At 52.1% G+C, this 25,852-nt stretch overlaps 6 protein-coding genes across 6 annotated transcripts; 5 read left to right on the forward strand and 1 right to left on the reverse strand.

Moving 5' to 3' along the window:
- The first annotated feature begins 152 nt into the window (after positions 1–152).
- M430DRAFT_33877 (hypothetical protein) lies at positions 153–1,312 on the forward strand. Its single transcript, XM_024866452.1, has one exon. It carries the CDS (start codon positions 599–601, stop codon positions 1,106–1,108), a length of 510 nt encoding a protein of 169 aa, XP_024723426.1. The 5' UTR covers positions 153–598; the 3' UTR covers positions 1,109–1,312.
- On the forward strand, positions 1,062–5,576 carry M430DRAFT_216584 (hypothetical protein). Its single transcript, XM_024864550.1, has 2 exons — positions 1,062–4,181; positions 4,228–5,576. Exons 1-2 carry the CDS (start codon positions 1,212–1,214, stop codon positions 5,413–5,415), a joined length of 4,158 nt encoding a protein of 1,385 aa, XP_024723427.1. The 5' UTR covers positions 1,062–1,211; the 3' UTR covers positions 5,416–5,576.
- Positions 5,577–6,760: 1,184 nt separating this feature from the next.
- M430DRAFT_48952 (hypothetical protein) lies at positions 6,761–13,125 on the forward strand (the record flags this gene model as incomplete). The annotated part of the gene is made up of 2 exons (XM_024868030.1): positions 6,761–6,918; positions 7,074–13,125. The coding sequence occupies 2 exons, from the start codon at positions 6,761–6,763 to the stop codon at positions 13,123–13,125; spliced, it is 6,210 nt and encodes a 2,069-aa protein (XP_024723428.1).
- Positions 13,126–14,180: 1,055 nt separating this feature from the next.
- M430DRAFT_97434 (hypothetical protein) lies at positions 14,181–19,854 on the reverse strand (the record flags this gene model as incomplete). The annotated part of the gene is made up of 6 exons (XM_024870039.1): positions 14,181–15,327; positions 15,375–18,040; positions 18,101–18,195; positions 18,370–19,227; positions 19,321–19,369; positions 19,450–19,854. 6 exons carry the CDS (start codon positions 19,852–19,854, stop codon positions 14,181–14,183), a joined length of 5,220 nt encoding a protein of 1,739 aa, XP_024723429.1.
- Positions 19,855–21,109: 1,255 nt separating this feature from the next.
- M430DRAFT_96955 (hypothetical protein) lies at positions 21,110–22,491 on the forward strand (the record flags this gene model as incomplete). Its single annotated transcript, XM_024869999.1, has 3 exons — positions 21,110–21,209; positions 21,257–21,389; positions 21,483–22,491. 3 exons carry the CDS (start codon positions 21,110–21,112, stop codon positions 22,489–22,491), a joined length of 1,242 nt encoding a protein of 413 aa, XP_024723430.1.
- An 888-nt stretch (positions 22,492–23,379) lies between these two features.
- M430DRAFT_96952 (hypothetical protein) lies at positions 23,380–25,194 on the forward strand (the record flags this gene model as incomplete). The annotated part of the gene is made up of 3 exons (XM_024869998.1): positions 23,380–23,529; positions 23,576–24,101; positions 24,152–25,194. 3 exons carry the CDS (start codon positions 23,380–23,382, stop codon positions 25,192–25,194), a joined length of 1,719 nt encoding a protein of 572 aa, XP_024723431.1.
- Between the last annotated feature and the right edge of the window lie 658 nt (positions 25,195–25,852).

A 25,852-nucleotide genomic window follows, 5' to 3' on the forward strand; every position in this document is an offset into this window, starting at 1 on the left:
AGGAATGGTTGTTTGGACAACAGAACCAACGTACTGACTGTACTTACTGTGTAGGCTATTCTAAGAAAAGAAGAGGACTAGCCCCGTAAGCAGCACTTGAGACGAGGCTGTATCGTCCCACTGTCATTAAGCCATGTAGTAGAAACCAAAGTGTGCAGTCAAGTTGGACGTTAAGATATGCCTCCCGCTTACCCATTGAAGACCTCGATAGGTGACTCTTGTCAAACGATTTGGAGGCGCTTTCTGGTACTATAACAGAGAAAGAAGGCCGTTTTGAAGAATCAATAGTTTCGTGGAAGCCCGTCTTTCGTCTTATCAACATGCCGGGATATTCAGACGCCGACCAGGAGCTGGCTCGTGAGATGGTGATAGAGATGCTGGCGTAAGTGATGGTGTCCTGGAAGGCACCACTAACAACTCGTACTGATGGACATACAGACATCAATTTGCATACCCAGTGAAATGGTAGGAATTAACTCAGAGGCACCCCACCATCAAGGTCTGACTTGAATCCAGGATCGATACGCAGGATGTTCTCCTCGAACAGGCAAAGGTAGAGCGGCTGATAGAGATTGGCCCTTCGGAAACCTTGACTGTAATGGCAAAGCGTACAATCAAATCGAAATACGAAGCTCAAGACGCAACGCTTTCGGGGAAACGGCAATTGCTCAGCGTAGACAGAGACCGCGCGGAAATCTATTATGAAGTAGATCCTTACAGTTCGCCCGCAGAATCTGCTTCTGATAGCAGCAATGAGACGAGCAACCCCCCTCCGCCATATACAGCCTCAGTGCCCGAAACCTCGGAGGCTTCTAGGCCATCTCCTCCTTCAGCGCCTGGGCGAACAAACGCCGGCGTACTGTCTTCAAAGAAGCCCGATGCACCCATATCCGCGCTGGAAATTATCGTAGGTATAATTGCGCAGAAGTTGAAGAAGTCGTCCGATGAGATTGCAGCCACAAGCACTATCAAGTCCTTGGTGAGCGGTGGGTTCCCCAGACTCCAGATATCCAGGCTTCCAATCCCCATTGTATGGCATACTGACGGCTCTGCATCTACCAGGTCGATCGACGTTAGAGAACGAGATAGTCGGCGACCTCGTAAATGAATTCGGAACGGTTCCTGATCGAGCAGAGGAGGTGGTCATTCAGGACTTAGGGAAGACGCTCCAGTCAAATTTCGGCGGGCGATTGGGAAAGCAGACATCTCGAATGGTCGAGCAATTGCTGGCGTCGAAAATGCCTGGCGGATTCTCTCTCAACTCTGCGCGAAAATACCTCGATCATCGATGGGGATTTGGAGAGGGTCGTCAGGATTCTTGTTTGCTGGCCGCTGTTGTTCTGCCGCCCGCTGTACGGCTGCCAACCGAGCAAGCTGCGCACCGCTTTTTTGACGACATCGCAGAGAAACACGCTGCGGCTGCAGGATTATCAATTCATGAGAGCGAGGGGATAAATGCAGATGCCCCTGCGGTGGCATTTGATCCTGAAGCCCTGCGCAGTCTGAAAGAGGAGCAAAATGCGCTGGCGCAGAAGAAGTTGGAGCTTTATGCCGAGCATCTGCAAATCGATCTTCAGGCTGGACTGAAAAGCTATGCGCTTGCGCAAAATACCATCAATGAGCTGGAAGCACAACTAGATCTTTGGAGTAATGAGCATGGGGATGTCTATGGAGAGGGCATCAAGCCTATAGTTGATATCCGGAAAGTTCGTGTGTACGACTCTTGGTGGAATTGGGCGTTGCAAGATGCTCTCACTCTCTTCCACGACCTCACCACAGGCACTTTGAAAGCTGCCGACCCTGATGTCAAATCTCAAACCTTGCGAATCGTCAATCGATGTACGCCGAAACTGCTTGAGGTTTTGCAGTATATGGTGGCCTTTTGTCGCAAGGAGAATGGAGAGACGTATAGGACTGCTGAGGAGGTCATCAAATCGCTAGTTGTTGACTGCACAGCTTCGATTGATAGGCCGCCAGTTTATCAGAATCTCACGCCATCATTGGCACCGAAGACCAATATCGATGGGAATGGAAACATTTCTGTCGTCGAGGTTCCGCGAGTTCAAAATGATGAGCCCTCACTCTTCTCAATCAAGCGGAAGGGCACAAGTGGATGGCTAGCGGACGAAGAATTGACGAACACATATTTAGAGTGTCTCGATGGATGTTCTGAGCCCGGCATAGGATTTCAAGACAGAGTCGTTCTCTTGACAGGTGCGGGAGCAGGGTCAATTGGATCTGAGATCCTGCGAGGTCTTCTAAGTGGAGGTGCCAAAGTCGTCGTAACCACGAGCAGTTTCTCTCTCGAGACAACAAGATTCTATCAAAATATCTACGTTAATTGTGGGACTCCAGGGTCACAACTAGTCGTTGTTCCCTTCAACCAAGGCAGTCAACAGGATATCGAATCCCTTCTCTCCTATATTTACGACACTTCTAAAGATGGATTGGGGTGGGATCTAGATGCCGTGATTCCTTTCGCGGCTATCAGTGAGAAGGGCCGTGAGATCGATACGATCGATTCGAAGAGCCAACTTGCGCATCGAATCATGATGACCAACACGATTCAACTCATAGGTGCGATCAAGCGATACAAGGAGAAATATGGCAGCGACACACGACCAGCTCATGTCATCCTTCCTCTTTCCCCTAATCATGGAAATTTTGGGGGCGACGGCTTTTACGCGGAATCCAAACTTGCCCTAGAGAGCCTCTTCAGCAAATGGAAATCAGAGAGTTGGTCAAACTACCTCTCGATTTGTGGAGCTTCAATTGGCTGGACCCGCGGCACCGGTCTCATGAACGGAAATGATATCGTGGCAGAAGAGATCGAGAAGCTGGGTGTGAGGACTTTTTCACAGCGGGAAATGGCTGTCAATATCCTCGCACTCATGGCATGTCCAATAGTCGACATCTGTCAATCCGTTCCGTTATACGCGGATTTGAATGGGGGACTCGAAAAGGTTCCAGATCTTCCTGATGTTCTCAGCCAGATTAGAAAATCCATCAACAAGACAGCTGACATCCGTCGAGCTCTCGCTCAAGAAGCGCTTTTGGAGGGCAGCCTTGCTCAAACACCGGTTGAACCTTTCAGTGATGATGAGGATATTGAGTCTCGTGCGAATATCGATCTAGGCTTCCCCGACCTTCCCACCTCGGCTGAACTTGAATCACTCAGCCACCTGAAAGGCATGGTGGATCACGAAAGGGTTGTAGTCATTGCCGGGTTTTCTGAGCTAGGGCCTTACGGTAATTCCAGAACCAGATGGGAAATGGAAGCTTACGGTACATTTTCGTTAGAGGGGTGCGTTGAGATGGCTTGGATAATGGGTCTGATCAAATACACCTCTACGGGAACCGCCCAAGGCAAGCCATATTCGGGCTGGCTGGATGCTAAATCGAACGATCCAGTAGAAGAGTGTGATATCAAGAGGATATACGAAAAACAAATTCTGGACCACAGTGGTATTCGTTTGATTGAACCTGAGCTTTGGGATGGATATAATCCACAAAAGAAGCAGATGTTCCAGGAGGTTGTCATCGAAGAGAACCTTAAACCTTTTGAAGCGTCTAAGGAAACTGCAGAGGCTTTTCGACGAGAACATGGGTCCAACGTGGATATCATGGAGATTCCCGGATCTTCTGGCAATTCTTTCACTGTCAAGTTCAAGAGAGGAGCGACATTACTGATTCCCAAGGCTCTGAATTTCGTCAATGATGTTACAGGTCAAATCCCTAGCGGTTGGGATGCTCGAACCTATGGGATTACGGATGATATAATTGCTTCGGTTGACAGAGTCACGCTCTATGTTCTTGTTTGTACGGTCGAGGCCCTACTCTCTGCTGGTATATCCGATCCTTATGAGATTTATCAATACGTCCACACCTCACAGGTCGGCAACTGTATTGGTACAGGCGCAGGAGGCGTCCTTTCGGTTGAGAAGGTCCACAAAGGCCGTTCTATGGAGAAGCCGATACCTCAAGATGTTCTTCAGGAGACGTTCAGCAATACTGTTGCTGCATGGGTCAACATGCTCATCATGTCGTCGAATGGTCCAATCCGAACACCCGTTGGAGCCTGTGCCACCGCGATTGAATCTCTTGATAACGCATATGACTTGATCACAAGTGGCAAGGCAAAGCTGTGTTTGGTTGGCGGCGTAGACGACATCCACGAAAATGTAAGCGTCCTGTCAATAGGATAGAAACGGAGACTGACTACAACAGACCTCATACGAGTTTGCAAACATGAAAGCCACCAGCAACAGTGAATTGGAGCACGCAGCTGGGCGCGACCCCAAGGAGATGTCTCGACCTACAGCTTCTAGTCGCAAAGGCTTTATGGAATCGCAGGGCTGTGGCATGCAAATTGTTTGCACTGCCAGGCTGGCCTTGGACATGGGCCTTCCGATTCATGGCATCCTGGCTTTCACAGGGACCGCCAGTGACAAAATCGGCCGATCGATTCCAGCCCCTGGAAAAGGGGTCATGGTCCACGCTACAGAAGCCACCTCCACATTCCCCTCGCCATTTCTAGACATCAAGTTCCGCCGGCGACAGCTCATGAGTCGGAAGGCACTAATTAAAGAATTCGAGGTATCTGAACTTAGGCTCCTAGAAGACGAGATCGAACACATGAAAGCTACAGACCCCGGATTTGATGCCGACGCATATAGACTTCATCGTACCACACATATCATGCACGAAGTCAACCGTCAAACTGCAGACGCACTTGATAGTCTCGGAAATAGCTTCTGGAAGAACCATCCGGAGATCTCGCCCCTTCGCGGCTCCCTCGCAACCTGGGGCCTAACGATCGACGATCTAAACGTGTGTTCCTTCCACGGGACCTCCACTATCATGAATGAGAAGAACGAATGCGACGTTCTACAACGGCAGCTTAGCCACCTCGGCCGCACAAAAGGGAACCGCATCCTCGGCGTATTCCAGAAATACCTGACCGGGCACCCAAAAGGCGCGGCCGGGGCGTGGATGCTGAATGGCGGGCTACAGATCCTACGAACGGGTCTCGTGCCCGGCAATCGTAACGCGGATAACGTCGACTCCTACCTGGAACAATTCGACCATATCGCGTTCCCGAACAAGAATATCCAAACAACCGGCGTAAAGGCCCTCTCACTATTCTCGTTTGGTTTCGGGCAGAAAGGAGCGCAGGCTATCGTGGTGCATCCTAAGTATCTGCTGGCTACGCTCGAGGATGACGAGTTCAAATGTTATCAGGGGAAGGTAGCGCGGCGGCAGCGCAGCGCGCTGAAGGCTTTCAATAAGGGGTTCCTGGGGAATTGCCTCTTTGTAGCGAAGGATAAGGCGCCCTTTGCGGAGACGGAATTGGACGCGATGCTGAACCCGAGTGCGAGGCTCGAGGCTGATGAGGATGGATATCTGCTTGGGTAGAGATACGGAGCAGAGGAGGGGGCGCTTGGGAGTCTTATTCTATCTTGGATTGGGTATTGCATTAGGCACAGGGGTTTGGGAGGGCGTTTTTGAGAGAGCTTTAAGGACTGTTGTATTATATTGCGTGTTATGTTATACCTATGTAAATTTTTATAAGCAAGATATGTATTTCTTCCTACATACATATCTGTCAAGACTTGGGGATTGTATTTTGTGCACATTGTTTGTCCTTGGAAGGCAAATAACTCGCAAGTCAGTCGATTGCCAAATTTCCTTTTATTTCATTTCTCACCCGCCTTTCATATTTGTTTTATCTTTATCTTTTTTAATACCCTTTATTTCCTCTTTTAATCCCCTCCATCTTCCTCCCCTTCTTCTATTTATTCATTCCTTTTTGGAATCAACACCCTCTTTCCTCGGAAAATCCTTCCCCCGGTCCCGACCGCGCAGAGGGGCCCAGGGCCAGAAGCGAAGTAGTGTACATGACTAAATAAGAAGTTCGATCGCAACAATCCGGACAGATGGCCGAGCTGGTTATGGCGCCAGGTTAAGGTTTCCTTAGCATACAGTTTCCTGGTCACGAAAGTGGCGTGGGTTCGAGTCCCACTCTGTTCATTTCTTTTTGCTTTTTTTTTTTCTGCTTTGTGGCCAGATGAATTTGTTTTCCGTTACTCTGAGTCTAAGAGGCTCGAGTTGCGAATTTTTGGACCCTTGCCTCGGCTGGTTTACTTATCGCTGATTCCAGGCTCCTAAAATCTTACGGCAAGGGAGCGGCGTATCATCGTCTCAAAAGAAGAAGTCCCCAGACTGCGCAATTGGGATCTGAAACCGAGTGGCTTGGGCTGATCCATCATTGCTATCGAGGCAAAACGATAATCCTCCAGCTATTATTATCCTTATTGAAGAAAACAGAAACTGATAGGGGAGAAGAGATCACAGCCTCGCTCTTAATTACAGTATATCCTCCATCTGTTAGCCAATCAACGGCCGTCCAGCGCAGGGGGGGGCACAATCCAACATCGACAGCGCCACCGCCTGACAACTATTCTCATTGTCAATCTTTTACCCTGCAGACATTGCCAGACAATGACTAGTATTTCCTCTGTCACATCAAGAAAATAGCATGAAGCTTAAGTAAGCTCCATCACTGTATCCATCCGAAAGTCTATAGTCTGTATTGGCGTTCTCACGTGCCGCATGGCATCTGACTTCCAGCCCCCATTCCTTCGTCGTTTCGGTTCGTGGGATTGCCTCAGCCTTGCTGACCACCGCCAACGATGTCCATGAGGCTCATCTATGCTCAAAGGATCATGATACGCAAAGCTGCTACGGTGCGCTCAGCAAGATGGCCCCAAAGAGCCAGATCACGCCGGGTCGAAACCTGGCATTCCTTTGTTTATCAACCTCCATCCCACTCCCTCCTTCGTCCAACATCGATGAACAAACAACAACGCGATCCATGATCCTCCTCCCTTCTGGTCCTGACCTTGCGAAGTCCATAGAGTTAGCCAGATCAGGATCATCAACACCCTCACCATGTCTTCTTCCTCAGGAGAAGACTCCGAGACATGGAGCGACACTCCCATGACCACGCCCTGTCCTTCTCCTCCTATGAACACATACCTAAGAAATTACCGACGACGGAGTTCATGCTCTAGCATCGCATCCATTGATTTCGGGGCCTTGGAGTTCTCTTTCAGGATACCCAACACAGTCTACTTCCGCACGTCACAACTCATCTTCCAGTACTCGGAGCATCTGAACCAACCTGGAAACGAGCCCAAGACACTACAAGCGCTGGTTGCTAAGTTTCTTGCTTTCGTTGCCGATGGCGGTCTTAAGAGAACGCGGAACCCGGCTGATATTGAGCTCCTCACCATCGTCCTGGTAGCTTTTGAGCAGAAATTCCTGGTCGAAGACAATATCCACTGCCTAGCCAACTCAGAGGACGGATCCTCCCAGGACGAGGAGGTCATTGGATGTTATTACAAAGCTTGCGCGCACTTAGATCGTAAGCCCGATTTTAAGAAGCCGGCTTTACTACGAGCAGCAGAGGACGGCACTGCTTCTATCTACACTGTTTTCGGCGGCCAGGGTAATACTACGTCGTATTTCGAAGATATCCGAAGTTTGCATGCGACTTACACGCCCTTGATTGCCGAGTTTCTCATATCTTCCGCGGAGCAGCTTGTATATTTATCACGGGATAAAAGATGCCGGAAGAATTTCTCTGGAGATCTCGATATCTTGAAGTGGCTCCGCGTTCCTAGTACGACTCCTAAACCCGAAGTTCTCATCAGCGCCCCGTACAGCTTCCCTTTGATTGGCTTGTTACAACTGTTAAACTATATTGTCACCTGCAAGGTTATGGGCGAGACGCCATGTACCTTCAGAAGACATCTGAGCGGGACAACTGGTCATTCCCAGGGCATTGTCGCTGCCGTGGTGACAGCTGCAGCAGATTCCTGGGAATCTTTCGATTCAATAGCTCGGTCCGCAATTACCCTCCTATTCTGGATCGGTGTCCGCAGTCAGCAGGCTTACCCCCAGACGGTGTTATCACCGGCCACGATCAAGGACTCGGTGGATCATGGCGAGGGGGTCCCTACTCCTATGCTGAGCGTTCGTGATCTGCCGCAGTCACAACTGATGAAATATATCGACAAGACGAACACCTACTTCCCAACAACCGAGAGGGTCGAGATCGCCCTTATTAACAACGCGCAGAATTTCGTTGTCACGGGCCCGCCGCTATCACTACATGGGCTCAATGTGCGACTTCGCCAGATCAAAGCCGCGCCTGACGCCGATCAAGCGCGGATCCCGTTTTCAAAACGGAAACCTACTTTCTCATATTCCTTCCTACCAATTACTGCTCCATTCCATAGTAGATACCTTTCCTCAGCCACTGCTGCGATTCTCAATGATGTCAAGGACCTAGAGATTATGGGTAGAAGTTTGCGGATATCAGTATACCACCCTGCCTCCGGTGAGGATTTGAGTCGATATGACAGCAACCTTGTCCCTGAAATGGTTCGCATGATCACGGAAGAGGTAATTGATTGGCCGGCTGCCACGAAGTTCAGAAATGCAACTCACATCATCGATTTTGGACCGGGTGGTGCGTCAGGAATAGGGATGTTAACGAATCGCAACAAAGAAGGCCGTGGAGCACGGGTTATCCTAGCTGACAGGCCTGATGGCGTGAGCAGAGCTGTAGGATATAGGCCTGAACTTTTCACCCAGAAAAAAGATGGGATCCGATATGGAAGCAACTGGGCCAAAGATTTTGGTCCGCGCCTTATCCGAACCCCCTCTGGAACTGTAGTAGAGACCAAGCTGAGCAGAGTCCTGGGCTTGCCTCCGCTCATTATTGGCGGAATGACGCCTACGACAGTTCCATGGGATGTTGTTGCGGCTGCTATGAATGCTGGCTACCATATTGAACTAGCAGCCGGTGGCTACCACTCTGCTGATGCTCTAGAGAATGCTATTCTACAGCTCGAGACTGCGATCCCAGTGGGTCGCGGGATCACGGTCAACGTTATCTACGCCAGCCCGCAGGCAATTGCCTGGCAGATTCCTCTCCTCGCGAGGCTGCGGTCAGAAGGTGTGCCCATCGATGGGCTAACTGTTGGCGCTGGAGTCCCCTCCCCAGAAATTGCGCAGAGCTATATCGAGACAATTGGTTTGAGACATATTTCGTTCAAGCCAGGATCTGCTGCCGCAATCGAAGCCGTCATTAGTATAGCCAAAGCGAATCCTGGATTCCCCATCATTCTACAATGGACCGGTGGGCGAGCTGGAGGCCACCACTCCTTCGAGGACTTCCACCAGCCTATCTTAGGGACATACGAGAAGATTAGGAAATGCCCAAACTTGATCCTAGTTGCTGGCAGTGGATTTGGAGGAGCCCACGATACGTACCCTTACTTGAATGGCGAGTGGTCGCTCCAATACGGCTACCCACGAATGCCATTTGATGGTTGTCTATTTGGGAGTAGGATTATGGTCTCAAAGGAAGCGCATACAAGTCCTGACGCGAAGCTTGCCATTGTCAATACTCCAGGTCTTCCAAATAGCGAGTGGGAGAAAACCTACAAGGGTCCGGAAGGGGCTGGAGGAGTTGTCACCGTTATTTCGGAGATGGGCGAACCGATCCACATGCTTGCTACTCGTGGCGCCAAGTTTTGGTCTGAGATGGACCAGAAGGTTTTCAAGCTTCCACCTACTCAGCGGTTAGAAGTCCTGAAGAAGGAGCAGAAGAGTATCGTAAAGAGACTCAACGAAGATTTTCAGAAGGTCTGGTTTGGTAGAGATTCAGAGGGGCATCCAGTTGAGTTAGATGATATGACTTATATGGAAGTCTTGAACCGGCTTGTCCAGCTACTATATGTCCAGAGAAGGGGAAACTGGGAATGGATCGACAAATCTCACGAAAAGCTTACCTATGACTTCATCCGTCGCATACAGGAACGCTTTGAAACCCGAAGAGATCGGTCGAACATCGCCAAGGTAGCAATCCAAGACCCTCACAACGCGGCCGACCTTTGCTCGAAAGCCTATCCCTCCATTCGGGATCAATTGATGTCACCTCAAGATGTCAGCTATTTTCTACAGCTCTGCCAACGCCGGGGTCAAAAGCCCGTTCCTTTTATTCCTGTTCTTGATGACAACTTCCAAGTCTACTTTAAGAAGGACTCGCTTTGGCAGTCAGAAGATCTAGAAGCTGTTGTTGATCGGGATGTCGGAAGGACTTGTATCCTGCATGGCCCTGTGGCGGCAAAACACTCTGTCCGGGTGGATGAAACTATCAAGGATATCATGGATGGGATCAACCAAAGTCATATTCTGAATCTAATTGCTGATTCATATGGCGGAACTATTTGCTCGATTCCGGGCATTTCTTTTCCATGGACCAGGCTAGGCAATAAAGCCTCCACCATGGATGCACTTGCTAACATTGACACGTGGATGGTCAGTGAGACGGAGGAGAAACATATATATCGCGTTCCACTCTCTGAGGAATCTCCCCTGCCTTCAACAGAGTCCTGGCTTCATCTCCTTGCTGGCTCAAGACGTAGCTGGCGAGAAGTCCTCTTCCTTTCGGACGTCGTCATGCGGGGGCACCGATACCAGCGCAATCCCATCAAGGACATATTCGTCCCTGTCCCTGGCCAGATCGTCGAGATCTCAAACCCGAACGACGATACGTATGGTTCCGTTGCATTGAAACAGAGATGTAGCGAACGAGGTGCGTATGTTACTGTTGCCAGCGTCGAGTTTTGGAATGCCGCCAACGAGATCTTACTCTGCTTATGGAGCCGGGCAACTCCAACCAGCAAGAGCATCGCATTACCACTCCGCTTTACGTATCACCCCGAGGCTAGCAACGCTCCCATTCGTGAGCTTCTGGACCATCGCAACGAGAGGATCAGGAAATTCTTCTGGAAGACGTGGTTTGGAGACGACCAATCATACGATTCGAGCGCCTGTGTTTCGACGATTTTTGCAGGGGATGAAGTTACGATCACTCCAGAATCAGTCCGAACCTTTGCTAACGCAGTTGGATATCCGGAGTCCTCGATAAGCCGGGGAGATGAAGATATAACAATCCCAATTGACTATGCTATCGTAGTGGCATGGAAAGCCATCACAAAGCCCTTGTTCTGCGAGACTCTGGATGGCAATCTTTTGAATCTTGTTCACCTGTCTAACGAGTTCAAGATGGTACCTGGTGCAGACCCACTGAAGGTAGGAGAGACCGTTCTCTCGATGTCTAGGATTACAGCAGTTGTCAATCAAGACTCGGGTAGAATGGTCGAGGTCCAAGGAACGGTCCTTCGTCAGAACGCTCCAGTGATCGAAGTGGTCTCTCGCTTTCTATTCCGCGGCGTGTTCAAGGACTTCTCGGGTACCTTTGAAACCAAGCAGGAAGCCCCCTTTGAAGTCCGCTTAGATGGTCCAACGTACGTTGCAATCCTGACTTCGAAGCCATGGGTAAGCCTGGATCTGGAGGATCCCGAGACCGAGCTCCTCAACAAGGATTTAGAGTTCCGTCTCTCTAGCACAAGCTATTTCAAGGACAAGAAGGAGTTTGAGATTGTCAAATCAACCGGTGATATCATGATGCGGCTCCAGAGCAAGAATGCCGTTAAGATCGGGACTGTGAAATACAGCGCCGGAGTCTCGCGCAGCAACCCTGTTTTGGATTACCTCCACCGCCATGGTACTCCAATCGCTCAAACAATCCCTCTCAAGAATCCCATCCCGATCGAGACTGGAGGGACTGGCTACCTGATAGCCCCATCTTCAAATGAAATCTATGCCGATGCTTCTGGAGATACCAACCCAATCCATGTCTCACCCGTGTTTGCTCAATACGTCAATCTGCCAGGAACCATCACGCATGGGATGTGGACGAGCGCTGCTGTTCGTAAGCTCCTAGAGGAGTCTGATGATCACGCTGGTAGGGTGCGGAGCTGGAGTGTGAAATTCGTGGGCATGGTCCTACCCAATGACACGATCCAAGCCACCTTCCACCACGTAGCCATGGCCAAGGGCCGGAAAGTGATCAGGGTCGAAGCTCGAAAGGTCGATACGAACGAGCTAGTCTTGACGGGAGAAGCAGAGGTCGAGCAACCCCTGACTGCTTATATCTTCACCGGTCAAGGGTCCCAACGGAAGGGGATGGGCATGGATCTGCGAGAGAGTAGCGCAGCAGCACGAACTGTCTGGGACCAAGCAGACAGCTACTTCACCGAAACCTACGGCTTCGCATTGACGCACATCATCCAGAATGACCCGCGAGAACTCACGATCCACTTCGGTGGTCCCAAAGGAAAGCGCATCCGCCAGAACTACATCTCCCTAACTCAAACCACGCTCCTCTCCGACGGCACGCCGCTCACCACCCGTCTCTTGCCCACCATCACCCCCTCGTCCCCCTCCTACACCTTCCGCTCCCCTCAGGGCTTGCTCTCCGCAACGCAGTTCACCCAACCCGCACTTACCCTCATGGAACTCGCCCTCTTCCAAGACATGTCCTCAAAAGGACTCATCCAAGAAAACAGCCTCTTCGCCGGGCACTCCCTCGGCGAATACGCCGCGCTCGCCGCTCTAGGCGGCCACCTCTTCCCCGTCGAGATCTTCGCCGCCGTGACCTTCTACCGCGGTCTCGCCATGCAGATGGCGGTGCCGCGCGACGCCGCCGGGCGCAGCGACTACACGATGTGCGCCGTGAACCCGAGCAAGATCTCTTATTTCAGCGCATCCCAGCTCCAGGACCTCGTATCCCAGATCGCGGAAGCGACGGGGGAGTTGCTCGAGGTGGTCAATTTCAATATTGAGAATCTACAGTATATATGTGCTGGCTCGCTCACCTCTCTCTCGCTCTTATCATCCATCACCTCGCATTTGCTCGCGCACCCTCTTGAATCCCCCCCGTCTCTCGCCACATTCACACCCCTCCTAAAGCACTACCTCGCGCATCCGCAACCCTACACGCGCAACGCAGCCCTAACCCCGCTCCCGCAGATCGATGTCCCATTCCATTCTTCGGCGCTGCGCGGAAGCATCCCGGCCTACCGCGCCTTTCTCGAGTCGATGATCTCGCGAGAGACGGATCTGCAGCCTTTGGAGGGGAGGTGGGTGGCGAATATTACGGGGAGGAGGTTTTGCATTGCAGAGGGGATGGGGGTGGTTGTGTGAGGTTGTGTGAGGTGGGAGGTTGGTCTTTCTTTTTCTTTTTCTTGTTTTTGGGGGGGCGCGGATTGGGTTTGATGGGGTGTTTTGAAAATGTTCGGGTTCGGGTTGTATATCATGGTATAGCATAGGCAGATATCGTTTTTTCGGCGTCGCGGCTCTTTTTACCTTCATTCTTCTTTCTTTTTGTATGTATGTATGTATGAATAGAAAATATCCCAAAAGAACACATCCATCATCCATCAACCGATCCTATCTCTATCTCCATCCCCCCTCTCCCCCTCTTCCCCCCTACTTACACATACCTTATACTTCCCTTTAGGGTATAAGCTAAGCTAAAGTAGTCAGGCAAGGTAGAGTAAAGTGGTTAGATATATATATACTTCAGAGTCTTAGATTATGTTATCAGACACCCCCCTTTGAGGTTTTGTTTTTGCTTGCTTGCTTGCTTGCTTGCTTAGATAAAGGAGGAAAGGGGAGGAGGGGGGGGGGGAATCTTGGTATACACGATACATGTTAAGAGTTTCAGCAAGATAAAAATGACAGACGATAATTCAGACTATGCAGTATATCTTCATGTCTTTATAATCTTCTCTTCTCTTTTTCTCTCTCTCTTGTATGTGTGTCTTATTTCCTGTATGCCATGCCATGCCATGCCATGCCATGCTACCAACCTCATATCTAGCAAGCTAAGCTAAGCTAAGCTAAGCTATCTATATCTCTTAGCCAGCAAGCAAGCAAGCAATGACCAAGAAAAGTTCCATCCCATCCGTCCGTCGAAATATCCCCACTCCACTCCACTCCATGATATGATATGATAAAGAGCAAAACCCAGCCAACGCGACGCAATAGTACATAGTACATACATGCATATAGAAACAAAAACAAAAAAAAAAGAAGAGATTGAGCGATCTCATGCAAAAAAACCTAGACTCCACACCCCCGCCTGCCATTTCCCCATGCCAAAACGCCGTCTCGTGAAGAAGCATAATTACAAGAAGCGTATGTAGGAGCGAGGCGAGATGTGAGGACCTCTCCCGCGCCGTACTTGGTAGGAGATATCAGGGACCGTCGAAGAATAATTCCATATCCTCGCCCTCTTCCCACTTTGTCTCCCCATCCCGCTCTCGTTCCTTTTCCCCATTCTCGCCCTTCCCTTTGCTAGGCTGCGAATCATCCTCATCGGCCTGGTTCGTCAGATCGTTAAACATCTGCTTCAGGTCTTGACCTCCCGCGGGAGTGCTTCCACCCAACCCCTGAGAACTGCCGAGTCCTCCAAAACTATCTCTGATGGGACTTCCTACCCCACCCAGCGTCGCCACCCCATCGATTGCCCCAAAACCGCGGTCGTTGAACATAGCTGATTGCCGTGGACTTACGCCACCGAAACCAGGGCCTTGGAGACTGTCGGAGTTGAGGAAGGCGTGCGGTGTGAAAGCTTCGCGGGAGCTCTCGCGCGGGTTGATGTTGAAGTGGCCATCTTGGACACCAGCAAATCCTCCATAGTGCGTGGGGTGAGCGTGGCCGGAGCCATCGTGTAAGCCGCTGAGGATGGGACCCTGGAGGCCGTGGTGGCCCATGGCTGAAGACACAGGGAAGGTGTGCGAAGTCGGGGTTCCGGAGTCCGAACGTCCAGGGGCAGGTTGGAGAGGTTGAGGACGCGCAGCTTGAGGTTCGCTGGATTTCCGCTTGAACGTATGGGGTTTGGTTCTCAAGTTCTGAGGGAGGGCCTCTGGATCGTCGACACCGTGTTGGGCCATCAGTTTTTGGAGCTTTGTTGGCCTTGGCTTCCTCGTACTCTTTGAGGACTCCAAAACTGGCGGCGGGTCCGGTGCAACAGGTGACCACTTGTGGAGCTCTTGGCGGAAGAAGTTGGTCTCGTACGCGAGGAGGATTTCTGCGCCTTCAATCTTCCTCAGGTAGAAGCGTTGTGTCTCGGCCTCATCCGCGGTAGCCATGACGGGATTGCAGAAGGGAGCGACGTGTTGCCGGAACTCTTGAGCGTTGTTGATGATCTTCTCCAGAATTTGTTCTTCGTCAGGTTGGAAGGGAAGATTAGGAATCTCATCTTGCCAGGCTTGCAGATCTTCTAATTTTGGTCGAGCGGCGTCTCGAGGGATGCGCACTCGCCAATCGCAGATGGGGCAGGTATACTTCTCATCTTCCTTAACCTTACCTCGAGCGATCTTTAGACATTTCCCGTGGTACCTAAAACGTGTCAGGAGATATAAACTTGAAGAGAGGGAGCAACTCACCATTCATGACAAAGCTCGCACTCGATCATCATTCCAGCTTCGATACGTCGACAGATGCAGAAGACTTCCCTGAACCGAGGGTCCTCCCAGCTGTGGAGTTTTGCATCGGATGGACTCGGCTCTCGTGACGCAGGCTCCGCAGGCAATCTTGGCTTATCGGCATTGATATCGAAACAATCCAAGTTTCGCTCGAGCACGTACTCCATATGTGATTTGAGGATATGCAGCGGGGCATTTGCTTTACCGAACAACTTCTTGCCCTTCCGCATCCAGTCTTCGTGTCGCTTTTGCTCCTTCTCGAGATCAAGCGTGCCATTGGGCTTGCTGTTCAGTTCTGTGAGACGCTCCATTGTCTCGCGAACTTCCGAATACTTGGGTCGCTTGGTAAAATCTGGATCCTTACTGCGTTCACACAAGGAGATGATCTGTCGGTGTGCCTCTCGTTGCTTGTTCAAGATCTGGTCCACCGCGGCAAGGGTCTCTGAGGATACGGGGAGAGCCGCAGCCTGCGCTTGATTGGATAAAGCCTCGAGCTGTGGATAGTGAACGACCTCAGCATTGATGAGCTCCTTGGCTTTCGCCTCCCACGCCATGCCCGCAGCCTTCTGCTCTTTGTAATGGTTGAGATAATCGTTGTATTCAGGGATCTCCAGTTTGATGCCCTCCTCGATCATGTCACTCACATCCTTCAAGCTGAGGAACTGTCCTCGGTTGTCTCGGGCACGATCGTTCCATTTCATCTGCTGCACGATCTTGTCAAGTTTCTCGATCTCGGGCATATCGACATTAAATCCTCGGCCCGTCTCAAGCAGGTCCTCAAACTCCCGTGTCTGGCGCAGGACAACATTGGAGATGGCGAGGCGTGCCTCGCGCTGGAAGTTGTTGATCGCTTCAGCCCGCTCGCGAAGCTGGGTGATCTCCGGGCAGTCAAATCCGATCCTGTCAGCTTCCTTCAAAAGTTTCACGACGTTCTCGACCTTTCGGAGTTCGCGATCTCGTTCTTCGAGCTCGGCCGCTTTGCTTCCTTTCCGCCACGCCTTCTCATTCTTTCGACGGTTCTGCTGCTTTCGAACGATGTAATTGGTGGCTTCTTCGACCCACTCGTTACACCGATCGACAAAGGTCCGGAGGGTGGGGAGCGACTTCAGTTCGTAGGGGATCCGCTCGCCTTCGTTGAGTAGGGCTCTTAATGTTTTCAGCGACGGGGTGGGGTCTTCTTCGAGCGTCTTCTCTACCTTTTCTTCCCACAGTTCGGGTAATCGTGCCTTATCGGCTACTTTTTGATACATCGCCTCGATGGCCTCGGCCGTGCGACGGTAATGCATGGTGTGGTTCTTGCCGGCATACCGTTGCTCTTCGGGCATGTCGCAGCATTCGTAATTACCCGCATGATAGAGACACATCACCTTGCCGCTCTTGTTGCATTTAAATCTCGAGATATAGGCATAGGCTTTGCAGTACGCGCACTGATACTCTTCCTCGGGCACGTCTTCCTCGTCAATGGTAAAACCGATGTGGCATCGGGGACCGGCGCCTTCGATCACATCGGTAATGACGCATGCGCCTTCGTGAGTCTTGTGCTTCTCCAAGAAGAACTGGCGCTGTGCCGCTGCACGATCCCGTAGGCGCTCGAGGGCCGGAGCCAGCCACTTTGCGGTTTGTATCGTGACCCCATTAGTCGCGGAGCCCTCGGCCGCAGTCCACAACAGCTCGTCGTGGGAGAAGCATGGCTGCCGCCGGAATTGCTGCAGCCGCTCGACTCCGGCATCACCAAACGGTTCCCAGTCGGTGGGTGCGAAATTCACAGCCTCGTTGAAATTGAAGCCGTGATTGAAACCGGCATGATATGCTTTAGGGAAGGTGATGACAAACTGGCCCGCTCTCTGATCCAGGGCGTAGACTCTGACCCCTGCCTTCTTCAGCTGTTCAGGGGTCAACAGCGTGACGAGTTGGAAGAGAAGGTCGGGTTGAGTCTCGAACAACTCCGGCACGGCTTCCCGCATGGCGGCTTCGAACTTCTCGGTATCAGCGCCGGGGATGCCATACCATGTCTTCGTGGATCCGAAGTGCTGGTAATTTGCGGAGTACGCATAGTGATCCTCGTTGTGCCAGCAGAAGGTCGAGAAGATCATACCCACGTAGAGCCAGGGGACGGTCATGCCGGAGATGTCAGACTTGATGTGTCGGAAGAGGGAGGATGGGTGGTAGGGCATGATGTTCAGGTTCCACGGATCGGTCGAGTAAGGATCTTGGGGGTTCTTCTCGATCGTGGGGAAGCCACTGCCGTGGGTAGTGGAATGAATGTCGGCGCCATACTCAACCTCGACGGTCTCTTCCAGGCTTGCGACCAGGCGCCAGAACTCTCTCTCGATGTCATCTTCCGTGACCGGGCGCGGGCAGTTGAGGACGGGATCGAAAGGCATCTTGTTTTGAAAGTAGCCCTCCTTGAAGTCGGCGGCCTTCTCTTGGAACTGTTTGAGCGAGTAGATGCCGCCCTCCTCGAAGCCAAACTGACCGTCGCCAACGAGACACCGGGGGCAGTGCCAGTCATAGTCGGGCTTGTGGGTGACGCGAGGGTCAAGGCAGTACATATGATAGCCATGGTCGCAAGACTCGCAGATCAGAATATTGCCTCGATCGTCGCTCTTCCCGCAATGTTCACACTTCTGATGGGGGTTTGAGCATAGGTTCTCGGGGACAGCAGGAGGCTTGGAATGTTTTCTTACCTCGCCCGGAGTCGACGAACCGCGCTCTCCTGGAATCCGTGGTGGTGTCGGTCGGAACAAGGTCATATGCGAACCAGCGACGGTCGGCACGGCATCTGCAGGTTCAAGCATTAGCCGAGGCTGGGCTCCCGCCAATCGAGATACGAGGAGGGGAGAGACGAGGGCGCCACTAGAGGGGATCCCTGGGACCATCACATCGCGAATCGAATCGCGAGAGGTGGTCTCCCCTTGTAGGAAATAGAGACAAAGAGATAAACTTGGCTACATACCTTTCTTCAGACGCTTGCTACGCCGTCCTCCATTCTCATTCTCATCCGGAGGAGGCTGGCTTGTTTTTCGTGAATCGATACTGTCGTGGCTTAATTGTCGCTTCAACATCGGATTCGAGGTGAAGCCATTAATTACAGGGGCGGAGCTCAGAGCGGAGGGCTTGTACTCGGGGGTAACTTTGGCGGACCGAGGGCTGTCGAAGGGCCGTCGGGGGGGAGGAGTGTATCCATTCTCCTCCCGCTCACGTCGATTCGAACTGACCGGGGTGAAGGTCGCCGGCGCCGAGTTGACGGGTGTGAAGCCACCTGCGTTGACGGGGGTAAATCCCGACGTCACCGGTTGGGGCGGCTGAGGCGTCGGAGTATCGAGCATGGGGATGTTCTTCATGTTCTTCTCGAACTCATCTTTCATGGATGCGTTGAGTGCATCGGTGGCCCGGATGGCCGGCGATTCGCCGCGTAGGCTGGACGGGGTATGCTGATGCGACCTCTTCAAGGGCGAGTTCGCGGGTGAGGGGGTGAGCGGTCCGCCATATTCATATTCTAACTGTTGATGGACGCCGGGCTTTGCCAATCGTAGATACTCCTCATAGGGGAACAGCCAGCGCTGGTAAGAGTTCTTCAGTGATGTGGATAACGAGGACATAATCTTCCCACTGTAGCCTAAATCACGACCAATCTCGGCCCATTTCTTGAGCTTGCAGACCTTCTCGAAGCCTCCTCGGGTCTCGACGGCCTTCTTCAGTTTGTAGAGATCGAGAGGCCGCTTGTCGACACTCGGGAAGCGATTGAGATTGGTCCCATGCTGCTTGTGGAACTTGGCGAGTTGGTCGAGGTAGGTCAGATTTGCACGAGTGCCTGAAACAAGCCCGGGGTCAGTTCTGCGGAATCTCGAAAGGAGCGTTGTCGTAAGGATGGGGCGGGACAGAGGAGATGGAGGATCCAACTTACTCCCTTCAACCGAATTCAGCTCCTGTTTCCGGGTTCGAAAATGGAAGCGCTGGGACTAGTTAGCATCGCGATGGGGGCCGAGGAGTGTAGAGAGCCTTGGAGAGGGCCTCGCGGGAAATGGGATGGTACCTCAGTGTCTATCGCAAAGTCGGGCTTCCACGACTCCGGGGGGATGATCTTGCAGATGCCGTATTGCGAGGCCTCGGGGGCAATCTTCTTCATGTACTCGAAGGGGTCCTTAAATTCCTCCTCGGTCGGTCGGTAGGTCGGGGCCTCTTGCAAGCCGTGAGGGCGGATCCGCTTGCTGGTCTCGCGGCTGGCGGTGGCCTGCCCCCTCCGCTCGACACTGGTCATGTCGAGGGGCGCCGAGTGCATGGCACTGAGGGGGAGCGGCGCGGCGGCAGGATTGTTCGCATTGGTAGGGGCGCCCGACTTGCCTCGACCGGTGTTGGTGTTGGAGTGGGAGCCACGAGCGGGCGAGGCTCGCACGGTGGTGGAGCTCGCGGCCGCGGTGGCCATGGGGACCTGGACCATGGTGAAGGCGGGTGGACGGAGGACGAGGAGGGATGATGGGCGAGTGGGAGAATGGCAGGTCGCGGAGGAGGAGGGATGCTAGATGCTCGACATCGAATGGCGGACGAGGCGAGCAGACGTGGGAGCGTTGGATGCGGGACCCCCCTCGTTACGGGCAGGGCCAATGTGTCGAGGGGGACGGGGGAATCGATTGGGGGGGGATCTGGAGGAGACGATGGAAACGAGCGATGGGAGGTGGATGAGTCGAGATGTGGTGGAGGGTTCGTCGGAGAGGTGGGTGAATGGTGAATGGTGATGTGAAATGTCGATGGAGAGCGGGAGTGGAGAGGGAGAGAAGACGGATGGGCGCCCCGAAGGCTGCGAAGCGTGTGTGCCGTGTGGTCCAGCAGGTCGGCAGGCGCTATGGAAGAACGGTGCCTTGGGTCTCGTCTCTCTACCGATTACTACTCGGTCTGGATCTCCCGTGCACCGGCGGCGCCCCGAATGATGGCGATGATACCTGAAGGGGGATGGGAAGAATAAGATTCACGTATCAAATGGGAGATCAGAGAGAAGTTGTTGTCTCTTTGGCGAACACGTGACCCGTCTCACGTATCAGCCCTCGAAGAAGAAGAAGAAGAAGAAGCCAGAGTCTAAATGAGATATCACGTCCTCCCACAAATGCAGCAGTAGTAGTAATACGGCGTTCCATAAACCCCAAATGTGGATCTGATAGAGACAGGGGGGCACCTCAGCCCAGCACATCGCGGGCCCCACAATTCTATCTCTCGCAGCCAATCACAATGACATGTCGTCCGCAGCGCAGTATCGGGAGATCGATGTGTGTGTGCGACTGATCCGCCGTATTCTTGCTGCTGGGAAGGAAAAGAGGAAAAAGGAAAAAAGATATCTCAAATGATATTAAATTCAAATAAATGCATCAATTCGGAAAAACAAGAGAAAAAGACATGGGGGATAGAAACAATAGAAACTCCGTCATATCGTCGTACTGTCTCGCTCTCCCGTATCATGGTCGCGGAAAAGTGCCACCAATGGACGGATGAACCATCCTGTCATAACAATCCGATCCCTTGGCCTCTCTTCCCGGTCGGCATGACGGCTGATGCTCGCTGACCTAATTTCACGTGGCCACCATACATCCACCTCCACAACACCATCCATATGGTCCAGGTCCCTGATCAACATCGCTCGTCCTGTTACTCCTGTTCTCTCTCCTCCTCCTCCTCCTCTCCCTTCACCCTCAATCCCCAATCCAATGCCGCTGGATCGCCCCATCCCCGCCTTCTACTGCTGCTACCTTCTGAGGTCCACCGTCCGTCGCGCCAACGTATATATCGGCTCAACCCCCAATCCAGGTAAGGCACCCCCCTGCAAGACAACTCTCATGCTCATGCGTCCATAGTCAGGCGCCTCGGTCAACACAATGGCCTGGCCAAGGGCGGCGCCGCCAGGACCAACAGACCCGCCCTGAGGCCCTGGGAGATGGCCTGTATCGTCACCGGCTTCCCCAGCCATATCGCCGCCCTGCAGTTTGAGTGAGTCCCGTCGTGAAGCCCGCATATTGGTCACGTGGAGTGCTATCACGTGCATAGATCTTGCCCCTCTTCTAACTGTTCAACTACCCTTAGATGGGCCTGGCAAAATCCACACGTCACCCAACACATCTCCGATGAATCCCGTATTCAACACGCAACGCAGAAGAAGAGATCAGGACAGCCCAAGCGCCCCCGGCACAGCGTCCTGTCCCTCCTCTCCAACCTGCACCTCCTCCTCCGCTCTCCCTCCTTCTCTCGATGGCCTCTCGAAATTCGCTTCTTCTCCGAAGACGTCTACCAAACCTGGCTGAAGTCTTCGTCAACGGCCGATGAATCAATCCGGGATTCGATACCCGTCATCAGAGATTTTCCACCTGCGTCAGAATTAGGAGGAGAGGACAGTGGGAGTCCACAGATGAAAAGGCGCAAGACTAGTCATGGTATAGCGGCACTGGATGTCGACTACGCAAATCACAAATCGCATGTGGAGAAGGCAAGAGAGGTGATGCAGTTTGAAAGGGAGGGGAGGTGTGCTGTCTGTCGGAACGAGCTTGAACACGATGCCGGCATCTACACGGTCTGCCCGAATGCGGGATGTGAGAGTGTTTCCCATCTCACTTGTCTCAGCAAGCATTTCTTGGAGTCCGACGAGAGCGCGTCGTTAATTCCGATAGCGGGGAAATGTCCAGGCTGTCATGCCGAGTTGCGTTGGGTCGATATCGTGAAAGAATTGACCCTACGAATGAGAGGGCAAAAAGAAGTCGAGAAACTGCTGAAAGGGAAGAGAGTGAGGAAGGCTACTGCTGAATCCTCTTCGCAAGCTATGCTTGAGACATCTGATTCCAATGAGTTTTCGGACGATGAGATCGAGAGCGATATCATGGAGGAGCTGAAGATGTTGCAGAAATTCAACCCGATAGGAAGCAAGATGGATATGGGCGATAGCTGGCATGTTATCGACGCTTCGGATGATTCCGATACACAGTCAATTGCTAGCATAGCATCGCGGACAAAGAAGGACACCTCGTACAAGACCAACCCTGGTGGTTTGGGCGCCGTGATCGAGGACAGCGATTGGGATGATGCAGAGATTCTGGATTGAGACACGGTGAGGCGTTAGTATTGGACAAACAATGATACCCCTTCTATTATACCACATATCATATGGGAAGCCTGATCCCTTTCTACGGCGTTTCTGGAGACGACAGTGATGAGCGGGTACCTGCATCGGCACCCAGCACCTGATCAGTCGCAATACAATCCCAACTCGTCATCAAGGTATGTCCCTGGGTTTCTTCTGGACTTTTAGTCCGTGTTCCTCCTCTTTTGACTCTCATCCCCTCTTGTGGTCTTCAGGCTGGAAATATTGCCTAGTCGATCAAGGCCTCCTGATCACAATAGGAGGGGATTCAGGGAGGACGGTAGTCACGTGGAAGTCCGCAACGGAATAAATGAATATGTCTGCAGCTGATCGTCATGTCACACCCCCGCACTCTCGCGTTGGGCCAATCAGGGATTCTGGATTATTTTCACGCTTTCTATTCTTATCGGCTCCAAGGGTTGTGTACGAAGTTTTATCCTTAACCGATCTGCCCGATCCTTGAGCCTACGTATCTAAGCCGGACGATCAAGACCTGAATATAAAATTATTCTCCACTCAACTGGTCTCTGAAACAACAGTCTTGGCCTTAGTTGAATAAGATGCATGGGAATTACCTTCTACTCGCTCGTTTTCGTTGACCTACTCCGAGGCTACTCGCCCGTCTTCATGTCAGGAACTTCGCGTGGCATGCGGACCGACGGGATCTTGAATTGCTATCTACAGAGGAGTAACCCATCATGGAATTTTGCTTGCTCGATCATCGTAGGGGATAAGTATTTAAAAAGGGAGTTCGCAGCTCAAAATCAGATGTAGGTATGCTAATAATAGTTCTATCCTGCTTTCCGTTCTTGTCACTCTTTTAGATTTCTTAGAGCAGCGGTCGCTCCAATGCTGTCTTCACTCTTTTATCTCCTGCTTCTTCCAAGCGTTTGCTTTGCTTCAGGCACTCCAGTCGTTACTGTAAAGAATGGGTCATATAGTGGTGTGTATAACCCAACGTATAATCAGGATTTCTTTCTAGGCATTCCATATGCTCAGGTAGGTTGGTTACCTCAACACTTGACACTGGTTGACAGTTCACCAGCCTCCGGTCAACGATCTTCGATATCGTGTGCCTCAGTCTTTAAACACATCCTGGAGCACGACAAGGCCTGCCACGGCCTACCCGCCATTCTGTGTTGCCTATGGCGGTGATGATAATGGGGCCCCTCAATCAGAAGATTGTCTATATCTTCAGGTGATCCGACCAAGTGGCATCTCAACCAATGCGGAACTCCCCGTTGCAGTATGGATTCATGGCGGTGGACTCTTCGATGGCGGCTCTAACGACCCACGCTACAATCTCAGTTTCATAGTCCAGAATAGCGTCGAGATGAACAACCCCATGATCGCTGTCAGTGTCCAGTATCGACTTTCTGGGTTTGGATTTCTTGGCGGGAAAGAGGCGGCAGCGGGAGGGGCTACGAATCTGGGGTATCGAGACCAGCGATTGGCGCTCCACTGGATCCAGGAGAATATTGGGGCTTTTGGAGGGGATCCCACAAAGGTCACGATCTGGGGCGAGAGTGCGGGAGCGCAGAGCGTAGGCGTCCACTTGCTTGCTTACAACGGTAATCTTCTCTTCTCATCGGTCGTTCATGCCATGTTCTAACACTCCCAGGTCGCGATGATAAGCTTTTCCGCTCTGCAATCGCTGAATCCGGTGGCCCCTCCAACCTCTTCTTCCCCTTGGACGGAGGTTACAATAGCAGCGCCACGCAAGATGGCTATAACGCCGTCGTCCTCAATACATCCTGTGCCTCGACGCTCTCATCCGGCGACTCCCTCTCATGTCTCCGCGCTCTCCCCTTCGCCGAACTCAACGCCACGCTCAGCACTGCAACCGGAATCGCCTCCTCTTTCGCGCCCGTCATCGACGGCGACCTCATCGCCACGTACCCCTCCCTCCAACTGCGCTCCGGCGCCTTCGTCCCCGTTCCCCTCCTCATCGGCACCAACACCGACGAAGGGACCGGTTTCAGCAACGGCTACGGTCCCAACGGCGGCGGGGTCAACACCGATTCCGAGTTCCTCTCCTTCCTCAACAGCACGAACCTGATCCGGCCCTCCTCGCCCGCCTCCTCCATCATCCCCATCCTCTACCCCAACATCCAAGCCCTCGGCATCCCCTCCCTCGCCACCGATCCCACCCCCCTAACTACATCCTCCCCGCAAGGTCTCCAATTCCGCCGTCTCTCCGCCTACCTCGGAGATACCCTCCTCATCGCCCCTCGTCGCGCCACCTCTCTCGCATGGTCCACGCGCTCCATTCCCTGCTACACGTACCGATTCTCCGTCGTCCCCTCAGGCACGCCCCCTCTCATCGGAGCGACGCATTTCTCCGAAGTCGCCTTCGTATTCAACAACACGCGCGGTCTCGGCTACGACCCCAACCCCTTCCAAAACGCTCCTCCAAGCTTCTTCTCTCTCGCACTCCTGATGAGTCGTGCTTGGGTTTCTTTCATCACGATGAGTGATCCGAATAATCATGGGATTAGCGGGGTCGTGGAATGGCCCGCTTATAATGCGACGGGAGGCGGCGCGGGCAGGAATTTGGTTTTTGACACGCAAGCGCAGGGCGGAGCGCTGGTGGAGTGGGATACTTGGAGGGGGGAAGGTGTCGCTTGGATTGAGAGCAATGCGCTGGGGGTTTATGGGAGGTGATGTATGTGTGTGTGTATGGACTCTGTATTATACTACACTATACTATACTATATTATATCATAAAACTATATATCCATCTACCTCACACAATGAATCATCCAAAACTCAAAATCCAAATTCCAAAATCCAAATCTTCAATCTTGCATATTTATTTTCTAATTAATTGCTCTTCCCCTGCATCTCATCTTATCTCATCTCATTTTCCCAAAAAGACATAAACATATATAAACACCACTCCTTCCTTCCGTCTTTCTTCAAACCAAAATTGAGAGAGCTTATTCACAACCATGGGGTTCATTCATTCATTCATTTATTCCTTCATTCCTAATACACACACGGTACTCACGTAAATAATTTCTCTCTCTCTTAGATGATTTCTATCTATCTATCTATCTCCTTGCTATACGAATCTTACCTCATCCACCCCCCCCCCCCCCTTTCTCTCTTTATAATAGATAGTGCCCCCTTCTTCTTCTTCTTCTTCTTCTTCTTCTTCTTCTTCTTTTACAGGAGGAGAGGGGGGGATCAAGAGATAGATTGATGAATGTGATGGCGCGACTCGCGAGTTGATTGGAAAAAGAGGATTAGGGAGGATGGGAGGATTAGGGGGGGAGGAAGGAAGAGAAAAGGAAAGGGGAGAGGAGTGTATATGGGGAAA

The sequence above is a fragment of the Amorphotheca resinae genome, assembly GCF_003019875.1.
Source record: "Amorphotheca resinae ATCC 22711 unplaced genomic scaffold M430scaffold_3, whole genome shotgun sequence".
Taxonomy (NCBI): Eukaryota; Fungi; Ascomycota; class Leotiomycetes; order Helotiales; family Amorphothecaceae; genus Amorphotheca; species Amorphotheca resinae.